This window comes from Serinus canaria, chromosome 2 (genome assembly GCF_022539315.1).
Source record: "Serinus canaria isolate serCan28SL12 chromosome 2, serCan2020, whole genome shotgun sequence".
NCBI lineage: Eukaryota > Metazoa > Chordata > Aves > Passeriformes > Fringillidae > Serinus > Serinus canaria.
In genome coordinates, this window is record NC_066315.1 from 5,268,349 (window position 1) to 5,280,674 (window position 12,326).

Genomic DNA, 12,326 nt, shown 5'->3' on the forward strand with positions numbered 1-12,326 from the left:
TTCAGAGAAAGAGAATTTATTGCTCCATTATCAGGAAAAACGAACTTCATCCTGCCGTGCTCAGCCATGAAGACGCCGTCAGGATTAAGAGGAAGAAGTTGACACTGACCAGGCTGAATCCTTGTTTGAATGGAATTTATGCATCATGTATGAGATGTATGAATATGCAACAGGCTGTTCCTTTTAAGGGTTACTCCTCTGTTAATGTGGGTCCTTTTTTGGGCTTATGCTGCCCAGAAAAGGTACCCAGACATCCATAACTCTTTGTTTCTATTGTCTCATATTGTCCTAATCCAAATTGTCCAAATTATTACTCTAATTATATTATTATTTTTATATCCATTTTATTACTATTAAACTTCTAAAATTTTAAAAACAGGTGACTGGCATTTTTCACAGTGGTGAAGCCCTGAGCAAGGTGGGGACAGGTTTATTTGGGGTCAGTGAATCAGCCATTGCCAGGGATGGGAAGGAGCAGCACTGCCTGGTGCCAAGTGGGGCAGGAGTGCCAGCTGGGTGTCACCGGGCTGGGACAGGTCTGTGTGCAGGCAGCTGGCTGGTTTCAGCCCAGCCAAGGAAAGTTGAGGGTTGCAGCTGCTTTAACCCCTCCCGAGGTGCAGCTCTGTGAAATCAGTGGGCACGGCTTTAACTGCAGCACCTCACAGAGGGACCATCTCCAGCCAGCCCAGAAACTCCTCTGGCCTCACACTTCAAGGGAAAGGTAAACTCCTTTTGACAGAGAAGCTGTGATGAACTGCTGCTTCCATGCCATGAGGATGCTCTGAGAGCTGGAGGTGTTCATCTGGAGAAGGGAAGGCTCCAGGGAAACTTTAAAGCCCCTTCCAGAGCCTGAAGGTATTACAGGAGAGCTGGAGAGGGACTGGAGACAAGAGCATGGAGTGATGGGTCAATGGCTTTAAAATAGAAAGGGAGAATGGCTTTGAACTGAAAGAGGGGAGGTTTGGATTAGACATTGGAAAGAAGTTCTTCCCTGTGAGGGTGGTGAGACACTGCCCAGAGCAGCTCTGGACTCTCCATCCCTGGGAGTGTCCAAGGCTAGGTTGGACAAGGGTCTGAGCAACTTGGTCTGGTGCAAGGTGTCCCTGCCCATGGCACAGGGTGGGAACTGGATGATTTTAAAGTCCCTTTCAGCCCAAAACAGGAGATGGTTCTATGATTCTCCTCCACAGTTATGACCAGTAGGAATTTTCAGGGCTGCTTAATCCACACACTCCCATCAGCTTGTTTTACCCCTCCCAGCCTGCTGCTGAATAAATGGCAGTATTGCCATCTACTGGGCAGCTGCCTCCTTCTCCCAGCCTCTGAGCTGGCCAAATTGCTCCTGGGCAATGCTTGTCCTCTGTGGGACCAGATGCATCACTAAGATATCTCACTAAGATATCTCACTAAGATATCATAGCAAAAGAAAACAAAATATTGCTTAAATGGCCCACTGGGGTTTGGAGGAGAGATGGGGGTGTCCTGGGGCTTGACTGGCTTGGCACAAACATCTTCAGCTGGGTGAAATAATCTCCAGAAGTAAAATGCTCAACCTCCCCCACCCCCCATGGATGCACCTCTATTTTGACCAGGGAAGCTGAGTGAGGACAAATTGTGCTGGACATGCCTGACTCCATTACATCAGTAGGTGCATGAAACCCACCAAAACTGGAATATCTGCAACCACAGAACTGAAATATTCTGTCACAAGCACACAGGTTTTAGTCAGCCCAGTTGAGAAGGCTGAAAAACTTGATATTCCCTATGGACCACATAAACCACACACTGGGCTAAAACATTACAGAATTAATAACATTCAAGGTTCTCCCTCCAAAACAAACCTGCTCCCCTGAGATCCTCTGCAAAGGAAACTATTATCTATTACATTACCCTGGAAATAAATACTTGGCTACTACTTTGGAGTAAATAGAGATGGAAACTTAATGGTACCTAAGTGCTTTTCATAGTCAGAGCATCCCAAAGCACTCTCAGGTAATTAAGGCTCAATGGCTGTCAGGAGGCAACAGGGCCCCTTGTAGCCACACTCCCAAATATCCATCACTTTTGCCTGCAAGTGAACAAGAACTGATTGGTGAGGGAGTGGTACAATTTCAGCTGCAGAGATTTTGGAGTTATCCTGATAAAGGACAACAGTGCCAGGGTAGGATTTGGGTGACACTTTTTGCACCCATGGTGTGGCTGAGGGCCCCATTGCTGAGCTTAGCTCTGTGTGATTTGAAAGCTCCCCAGCTGGTATTTTGGGCCAGCTGAGGTGCTCGAGGGTGTGAAGACTTCCCCATGGGTGTGTGGAAACCCAGGGCACTGGGAATGTTTCTCTGTCTGCTCTGGGGTGCCCTGACCCTCAGGGCAGCACTGACTCTGACCCTCACTCATGGAGAAAGTTTCCCAGACTTCAAGATAGACTGGAATCCACAAAAGTGTGAAATAGATTATAGAGAGCAGTGCAGGTGTGTCACTGGGTGAGAAATTGAGGGTTTGGGAATTTTAGGATGTTGTGGATGGAAGCAAGATGGAGGGCACAGGGTGTCATCCTGGGTTTCTTCTTCATGCTGCTTCTTCCTTCTTCTCTATGGGCTTGGGTGGCATTTTGTAATTGGGCAGACAAGTCTGGACTGGAGGCTACCAGGGATCAGTTATTGGGTTAAAAGGAAAATAATCCAGGTGTCAGTTCTTAATTGGACAGTTTAGTCTTAAAAGACCTTGGAACAAGAGATTGTTGGCCATTTTGTGCCTTCTAATGAAAAGCTGCTGAACTCACAGCAGTGAGACTTTTACTGATAAGAAATAATAAACACCTGAGTGAACATGAAACTACCATCTCAAGTGCCTTCAACCCAGACCCAGAGAGACCCACAACTGGTACACCCACTAATATTCTCAGACATTTCTAATGGCACTAACCCCTGTATTTGCTCTGTGCATCCCCTGTTTCACAGCATCTGCATCCTCCCCTCCCAAAATATCCCCAAGTGTTGCAGCCAGCCTTACACCTCACCAGAGCACCCTACACCTGATAGAGCCAGCCCCCCAGGAGGTAATTCTCCTGCTGCCATGGTTATCTCCTTTTTCTGCTCTCCATATACACATGGGCAGCCCCAGTTTTCCAAAATCTAATTCCCTGCTTCAGCTGCACCCTCACCACTCAGTTTTGGGGAACAGGAGGTGGACATTCCCTATGAGCATTACAACACTGTGCCCAGCTGTGTTTCCCCAGTACCACTGGATATTATATTGCTGTTAAACCTGCCATCTCCACACAGTAAATCCTGTGGAGCTCTGCATTTTCCACAGGCTTTCCAAGGTGGACTCCTGGGATCAGAGTTTTACCCAGCAGTGCTGAGGAACACGCAGCTCTAGCCAGGCACTTGGATGGTGAGAGGGAAAGGAGGCACAGGAGAGGCACACATGCCCTGATCATGTGCTGCCAGCTCCTGCCTCCCTCTTATCCTACACAATAAATCATGGCTGAGCAGCACAAGCTGTTCCTGTCAGCAAAATGCAGAAAGAAAACTCTGCTCTTGGCACTGGGGATGTGATAATGACCCTGAATTAGAGCTGTGTCTCTCCAGCACCTGATTCTCCTGCTCCTGTGGGTACAGCCTGAGGTTTCTCCTCCTGGCAGTTGTAGGAACAGGTCCAGGACTTGTTTATGTGGAGGAAGGATTTAAAGGAGCAATGCCCAGCCTGGATTTCAGGGCAGCTTGTGACCAGAGGTTTCAAGCAGCTGATGCCCTGTGGAGACCACAGGGGTCATTGCACAACTGTGGGCAGAAGCAGGGACAGCCTGTCACTGCCGTCACATCAGGGGACAAACAGGGGATGGCTGTGGTGGTTTGGGTTGTGGCAAGGCACGTGCACACTCCATAAATTCCTGGTGTGGTCCCAGTAGCAGCAACATCCCCAGTGATTCCCAGCTCTGCTCAGCCCTGGCCAGGGACAGAGGCTGATGAGAAATTGGGACCCCCTGGGACATCCCCAAACCCCCTTTACACCAAGCACACGGGGTTAGACCCCCCAACCCAGGTATCAGGCACAGAAATACTTCACTTCTCAGCACCTGAGTAATTTTTGGAAGTGGTTTGAGAGGCTCCCTTTGTAAGCTGTCATTTCTCAAAGTCTTTGATCTTGTTTCTTTTTAATTCCTTCTTTTTGAAGGAGAAACTTGAACTCAGTCAAGCAAGGTCTCAGGAGCCAGTGAGCTCCTGATTTGGCTGCTGAGTGTTCTTAGAAGGGACATTCCTGGGACAGAGCACACCCAGGCTCTTTCAGAAGTGTCCCTGTCCATGGCAGGGGGGCTGGAATTAGATGATACCTTTAAGATGCTTTCCAACCCAAACCATTCTGGGATTCTATGGTGTAGCAGCAGAAATCACACATGCTGTCTTAAAGGAGCAAGAACCATTCAGTACTAATAAGGGGTGGGAAAACTGAGGTTCAGGGGTTTTTAATTTGTCAGGAGAACTGCCAAACTACTGAGCACCCAGGAGACACTGCCAAGTGCAGCATAATAAAGTTGAGAGCCAAGAATACAGTCAGGACTTTGCTCCTTCACAAGCCTTACAGAAAACACCCCTGCTTTCATTTTCGTTTGCCATAATAAGGAAGATTTAACTGTTTGCAGAGCAGAGTTCTGGGAAACAGAGGTGAAAAGCAGCTCCTGTGTGTCACTGCTTATCTGCGGGTCTGCAAGCAAACACAGAGGGCAGAGTGCAAGGCTGAGACATGGCACGTTATCAGTCTTGGCCCAAAAAGCTCCTTTAGCAGTTGGTGATAACCGTGTGTGACATTCCCTTGGTTGGCCAATGCCCTCTAGTGGCTTCTGGAGAGGAGAACTGAGCATTCCCCAAAGAAGGAGGATTTTGCTAAAACAGTGCTATGCCCCAGGTGTGTGCAGGTTTTAGGAGATGTTGGAACTCAGGACATTCCTCTGGCTGCCCTGGATGGCTCGAGACCCTGACAGGGGGCTCAGAGACCTTGGCACAGAGTCACAGACACCTGTGCCTTGGATTTTAGCCCATGGAAACAATTCCCAACTTTGTGTGAGGATTTACAAGCCTCAAGGGTTTGAGTAGAATGACAGTGAATTTGTCACAGGGTGAAAAAGTAGAATTTTGGGGATTTAGAATGGGGGTTCAAGAGGCAAGATGGAGGAATCTGGGTGTGTCCTATCTTTCTTCTTTTTCTTGTCCTCCATCTTCTGCTGTGATGGTGACACTTCTGGGTTGGTTTAGAGCAGAGACAGACTGTCTAACACAGGTGATAGGTATTGGAAAATTATTGTAAATAAGTACAGGTAGTTCTTAGTATAAAAAGCCAACAGCACCTCAAGGGCAGGAACTGTGCCACAACCCGACCTGCTGGACAGAGCTCAGTGGGTTGGAGAAAGAATGTATTAGATAAGAGAAAATAAACAGCCTTGAAAAACAGAGTTGAGGAATCTCCACTTCTTCTTTGGTTGTGGGGCTAGGAAAAAAGACTCTTTATTACCTGGGGAGCCATTTCAGCAGCACAAAACCCAAGAGGAGAGATAGGACATGGGTGGTTTAAAATTATTAAAGAGATAAATCTAAATACTTCATCCATAAATGTGCATTTCACACACAGCAAAAGGAGAGAGGGGAGGCTGTGGGGTTCCCTGTGTTTTCCAAGAGGATGATTTTGTAGTTTATAGAATCATAAAATGGTTTGGGTTGGAAGACACCTTAAATGTCACCTCATTCCAACCCCCTACCATGGGCAGGGACACCTGCCACTATCTCAGGTTGCTCCAAACCCCAGCCAACCTGGCCTGGAACTCTTCCAGGGATGGAGAAGGAATTGTTTTGCAGATCATCAAAAGATAAATCTTGCTTTATTGTTCACATACATCTTTTCCTCCATCTTCCCCCTTCCTTCCTTTTACCAACTCTGCTCTGACTGAATAAGGGCCTCTGCACCCCTAACAGCACAGGGGATTGTTTCACATGGAATTTATTGCTCTCTGCGAGAAGAACGTGCACCAGGAATGCCCTTTTCCATGTTCTCAGTCATGAAAAATCATCCTGTACAGAGTGAATTTAAGTTGGATGGATTGTGTTATCTATGGGCTGAGTTTGCCAATGCACTTGAGGAAAATGCTCTTTAGGTGAATCTCTATGATTGAAGCTGTTTGTTTGGGAAAATGAAGAGAAGCCAGTTCTGCAAGCAAAACCTCTGCTGGCTGCTGTGAGAACAGATCAGGACAGAAGGATTTGTACTGGTGCTCAGCAGCATCACACACTGCTCTGCTCTGCTCTGCTCCCTCTGACCTGGAAGCACCGAGCTGACCACCCCTGCCTTCCCTAAGGAAGCCCTGTCTTGGTTTGAACAGACAGGTGTCTGCTGAGGAAGGCAGGAGCCTCCCCTGAAATGGAAAATGTAAACCCCCTCCCTCTGAATTGTTATAATTTTGAAATTAAGGGGCTCTCAGGCAAAGATATGGGAATAGGAATAACAGTTATTTACTAGGAAAATTAAAATAAAAATGCAGTGATACAGAACACCACTGGTAGAGACAGAGCAGGAGCTGACCCCCTGTGTGTCAGGCTGGTGGCACAGTCCCATCCCAGGGGGGCTCAGGGTGGTGGCACAGTCCCATCCCAGGGGGGCTCAGGGTGGTGGCACAGTCCCATCCCAGGGGGGCTCAGGGTGGTGGCACAGTCCCATCCCAGGGGGGCTCAGGGTGGGGGCACAGTCCCATCCCAGGGGGGCTCAGCCCTCCTGCAGTGCCAGCTGTGGCTCTGCTGGAGCAGGGATCCTGCACAAGGGGGGAGTTTTCCTCTGCAGCTCCAGGGCTGCTGGAGATGGGCCTGCTCTCCCTCTGGGAATGCAGGGCAGCAGAAAGCTGCTCCTCTGGGAATGCAGTGGGCAAAGGCTGCTGGGCTGTTCCCAGGGCAGATTGGATCCAGGTAGGAATGCTTGGCTCCTCCCCTGGGCGGAGCATCTCCCCATGGGATGGTGGGATTTGATCAGCCCTGCAGGGACACTCAGTGGCCATGGACAGCAGAGATCTCCTGGAGGGAGGTGGGCTGTGGGAGAGATAAAGAAAACTGCCCCATGAACAGGAGATAACTGCCCCATTAGATAGGAACAGAATGCACACACCCATTTCCAAGCTAAAACAATCCCCCAAGGAGAAAAATCCATCTTGACCATTTTCTGCAGGTTTGGTGCCTAAATGACAGCCTTGCCCAGCCCCAGGTTAGGGGCACTGTCAGGCTGGGAATTCCCTGAGCTTCCTTTCCTCCTGAAGGGCCTGGACCCAGTGCCTAAGACAGGGAAAACACACCCACAGGTCAGTGGCTGCACTCACTGAGACTTCATTACACCAATATTAGCCAAATCTTGCCGTTAATAACCCAGAGAGGTGCAGAAGGGATGAGAGGAGGGTTAAAGAGCACAGGTACTTAATTTTATCTCATATATTCATTCACCAACAATTTTTCTGTCACCGACATGTTCTATGAAAAATCCTTTCCTTAGGATTTTCCCCTCCTGAGAAGCTGAGAGGCCTCAGGAACAAACTGTAAACAATTCTTATCTGCTGCTGTGGAATGCACCAGGTGGATTTGGGATTGGTCTCATCTGGCTGTTTCCAATTAAGGGCCAATCACAGATCACCTGTGCAGACTGTCTCGGTCAGAGACAAGACTTTGTTATTCATTCCTTTTCTATTCTTAGCTTAGCCTTCTGATGAAATCCTTTCTTCTATTCTTATAGTATAGTTTTAATATATTATCTATCATAAAATAATAAATCAAGCCTTTTGATACATGGAGTCAACTTTCTCGTCTCTTCCCTCATCCTGGGACCCTTGTGGACAATACCACATCTTTCTCTAGAAATTTCCATTATTCTCCATAGTCTGGAAATCAAAAAAGCAGATTAATTCAGCAAAGAGTCAGAATAAGGCATGTCTCCATCCCAGGGAATGGTCTGAAGAGGATTTGTTGGTTTGTTGTTTAGTTTGTTGCTGGTTTGTTCCCAGCTGAGCCAGGGGAATGCTCTAACAACATATTCCCACCAAAAAGGTTTATGGACTGCATTGGCCTCCCTCTACCCAACACTGATTTAAAATACCTCTCCTCACCTTTCTTTCCAGCAGAATCCACAATTTACAGAGGCTTTTCCACAAAACCATCCCCAGTGCCTGGGAAAAGGCTGCACCTTGTGCCAGTCATTATTTGTGACTGAGAAAAGAACTCGTTGTTCATTCCCAAATGTAAAGCTGAGTGTGGACAGTGCAGCACTGCAGGATTTGCACTTTTAGAGATGCTTTATGTTTGCTGCATTTCCCATCCAGCTAGTTCCTCCCATGGTTTCCTGCAGCAAGGTTTTGTCTGGGTGAATGGTGATGATAAATTTTTGGACACAGAGCCCAGTTCCTGCCTGGCTTGAATTTTGTCTGTGGCTCTCAGCAGAGCATTTCAGCTCTGAGGCAGCAACTGCTTCCTTAAAATTGTTGGACTACACCAAAAGTAGCATCAAATATCCTGATTTTAGACCTCCCCAGATCTCCCTGTTACACTCCTAATGGTTTAATAAACAAACAAACAAACAAAAACTACTCTGAATGAAAAATAAATTAAAAATTCCTCTGGCCAACTCCTTGCTTTCAGGGGGATGCACAGCATGAAGCAACTCACGCTGTAGATCCAGTCCATGTAGGCTGACACACATGTGGAAACTGTGGGCTTATAGTAGGTGTTACAGTAGGGAATTAACTCAAAATTCACAATCCCATGGGCTTCCCAGTGATCATCCCTGCAGCAGTAGAGAGGGCCTCCAGATCCTCCTGGATTGGAGGAAGGAAAGGAAATATTCAGCCAAATTATCTGGATAGGATTAAGGAGTCCTAGAGACTTAAAATATGTGAGAAGATAAAGGCTTTTCCTGGGCTCACAATCTGCCACACACACAAAAAATTACACTAAATATCTACAGACCTGTAATTATCCCATACCTGTAACTGTATTATGTATAATTATACAACCTGTTTCATTTCTATATGTTTCTATATTATATTCCTATATTTACATAATCACACATAATGTATTTTTCCACAATTTTTTAAGGACTCTGCATGGCTGCTTTTATTAGAAGCCACCTTTTCAGTGAAGGGAATAGAAGAAGAGGTAACAAGTATTTCTTGACTTCATATGCCAAACCTCCTTGCCTTGATGCAGAGGCCACCTGGATCCTCTGGGATAATGGGAACCTCACAATATCTTCTATTTCCACCTAATCTGGGCCAGAGGGAGGTGTGGGACAGAGCCCAAACTTGCAGCAAGCTCAGCTGTAATCAGAGTGGATGGGAAGAAGAAGGGTGACAAGCAGGAGGCAGCAATGCCTGGCTCAGGGTGCAACAACACAGCAGCATTGGAAGATAGGGCAAATTTCCTTGTAGCTTCACCATGCAGAGCCCTTAAAATATTATGTGATTATGTAAATATAGGAATATAATATAGAAACTTATAGATATAAAGCAGGTTGTACAATTATACATAATACAGTTACAGGTATGGGATAATTATAGGTCAGGGCAGAGGCAACTTTCAGGGCAAAGTTGTCCCTTTGTCCCCAGGATCTGGTCCTTGGGACATGCTGCTGAGAGACAGGGCCAATCTACTCTCCAAAATCAGAGGGGAGAGGTGCATCCTGGGGGTCTGGAGGTTTTTCTCTCTGCTCACTACTCTCTGGAGCAATGTGGAGAAGGTCAGGTTTAGAAGATATTCAGCAGAAATTTACAAGGGGTCTATTGCAGGTGGAGAAATGGCAAAACCAGCCAAAAGTTCTGGTTTTCTTCTGGTTTTCAAAACCAGAACTTCAGTTTTGGCAAAACCAGAGCTTGAGGCACAGCAGGCTGAGAGGAGGAAAAAGAAAGAGGGCAGCTTGAAACCCCTCTGATTATAAGAGCTCTTACACTGCATCCTGCCCTCACACCATCTCCACCTGCACAGAGCTTGGTGTCCTCTGCCTGGGGTCCCCACCAGCCCTCCTGGGAGCAGATCTGTGGTCCACCACTGGCAGCATCCCCTCCTGCAGCCTGTCTGTGCTGTGCTGCCCCTGCACAAGAGAGGGGACATGAGAGAGGGTGACACCTTGGCCCAGCAGCTCCAGGGGCTGAGGAAAGAAGCTTTATCTGTGTGGTGGTCCCTCTAGGCACTCCTCCTTCCCCCTTGCTCACCTCTGACCCCTCCCCAGGCAGTAACATAGCAGGGATAGCCAGTGGGCAAAATTTCTCCCTTTCCAGCTCAATGAATCTGTTGGGATTGGCAGGAGATTGGAGGTACAGCAGGGCAATGTCAGAGCTGAAACAGGGCACAGGTGAAATATTCCCTACTGAAAATCCTGGGTGAGGCATGAACCACACATCTCACTCCTGTTTCATCACTCACACAAGGCTCCAACCTCTGTGTGATGATAAACAAGCACCTTGCAGATATAATTAATTATTCCTTACAGCTATCACAGGTGACAGGAAAATAAGAGCAACCAAGAGAGAAAAGGCCAAGGTACAGACTGATAAAGGGATAACACTCCCCAAAAGTCTCCTGCAGGTTTGGGGTGAATTTTGGTGGACCCTGGGTGGACAGTCATGTCTCTGAGGGGGGGTCTGAGACAGCCCTTCAGAATTTTCCTGTTGGCTTTCCTTCAACAGATGCACACAGGGCTGTGACTGCAGGCAAGCCCCTGAATCTTCTGCACATCCTGGATCCATCTGGGTTTTTACCCAAGATGGGGAAAACAGGCCCAACCTGGGTAAAACAGGGCTGAGATCATCTGCATGGACACCACAGAACACCTCCAAGAGAGGAAGCCATTGGGGAAATCTCCTTTGCAGCATCTTCTAGTGCTTCCCATAAATCCAGCCTCACTGGCAGCTGGACTGAACATAACCATAAGTGCTGGTGAGAGAGGATGCTCAGTATCCTTCAGCTATCTGACAGTAAAATGAATTACTATTGTATTTGCTGGGAATGCCCAGTGAAGGCAGGAATGATGAATTTGATTTTATGTTCTCAGAAGGCTAATTTATTACTTTATAATACTATATTATATTAAAGAATGCTATACTAAACTGTACTGAAGAATACAGAAAGGATATTTACAGAAGGCTAAAAAGATAAAAATGAAAACTCCTGCCTTTCCTCCACCAGGCCATCAGGAGTATCCTGCATCAGCTCAGGTCTTGCTGCAAATTGCACTCCTCCCATGAGTGCACCCCCACCAGGAGACATTAAGCCTAAGTGTTTCCTGAGCACTGGCCAATGGCAGCTGCCTCCTCACAGAGGAAGGTCCAGATTTTTAGAGAGAGGCCTTCAAAGCAAGGAGCTTGACTGTTCCTTTTCTACCAAGTGGCCATCACCAACCATTGCTGACCTGATTGAAACCAGATGTGCAATGATGGTGCTCAAAGGGCAAGGCCTCTTTCAAGGAGGTAGTGATGGTGTCTTTCCAAGAGCAAAGATCTGTTTCAGCTGCCATAAGCAGATGTTTCTTAAGTGGCCTTACAAATGTTACCTCTGCAGTGGGGTTGTCTGCTGTGATTGCTGCATTAAGATGTCCATGCCCTACAGAACATGTGTACATCTCCCACTTCAATTCCTAAAATTTTTGAGACTGTCTGGAGAGGAGGATCCAGCTACTCAGGAACAGAAGAGCTCCAAGTTGCTACATGAAATAGAGCAGCAGCAGTATTTTGGCATACCTGTTGTTTTGGAGCCCTGTGGCCTAGCACAGCCCCTGTGCTGTTACATGGGGACCATGGCAAACTGGCTGACTGTAGACATCTGTACATGGTGTGAGCAATACCTCTTGAATGTGACTTCCAGTCAACAGCACAGCATCCCTCTCAGGAGATTTTCCTGGGCTTGAACCAAACTGGAATCTACCATACATTTCTCCTGTCACTCCTTACGTACCTGAAATAAATGAAACAGCTTTACGCACCTACTGACAAAAAGGCCTGAATGAAAGACCTCCCTGCTGGTTAGTCTAAGCAGGAAGCACAGTTAGCATTTCTGTATTGTGAAGTATTCTAAAGCTTTGTAGGGTTTAGAAATGTTATAATTCTTTCTGTGTCTTGGGGAAAATAAATGTTGAACCATTAAAAAAAAAAAAAGAAAAAAAAATAAAGAAAAAATAAAGAAAAAATATCCAGACAGAAGATCCAAGATCCAACTTCTGCTGAACAGACTCGCATCCAGATCTGGCGGGGGGTCCAGTGACCAGGGCGACCTCTGGACCGACCTTGCAAATGATTCAGCTTTTGGTAAGAAGGTTGA

The 12,326-nt window shown here is 46.9% G+C and overlaps 1 protein-coding gene across 1 annotated transcript; it reads left to right on the forward strand.

The window, feature by feature from the left end:
- Nucleotides 1-11,169: 11,169 nt before the first annotated feature.
- Nucleotides 11,170-12,023, forward strand: LOC115485317 (protein spire homolog 1-like; the record flags this gene model as incomplete). The annotated part of the gene is made up of 1 exon (XM_030239025.2): nucleotides 11,170-12,023. A coding segment is annotated over one exon (747 nt), but the record flags the coding sequence as incomplete, so codon positions are not given.
- Nucleotides 12,024-12,326: the final 303 nt, after the last annotated feature.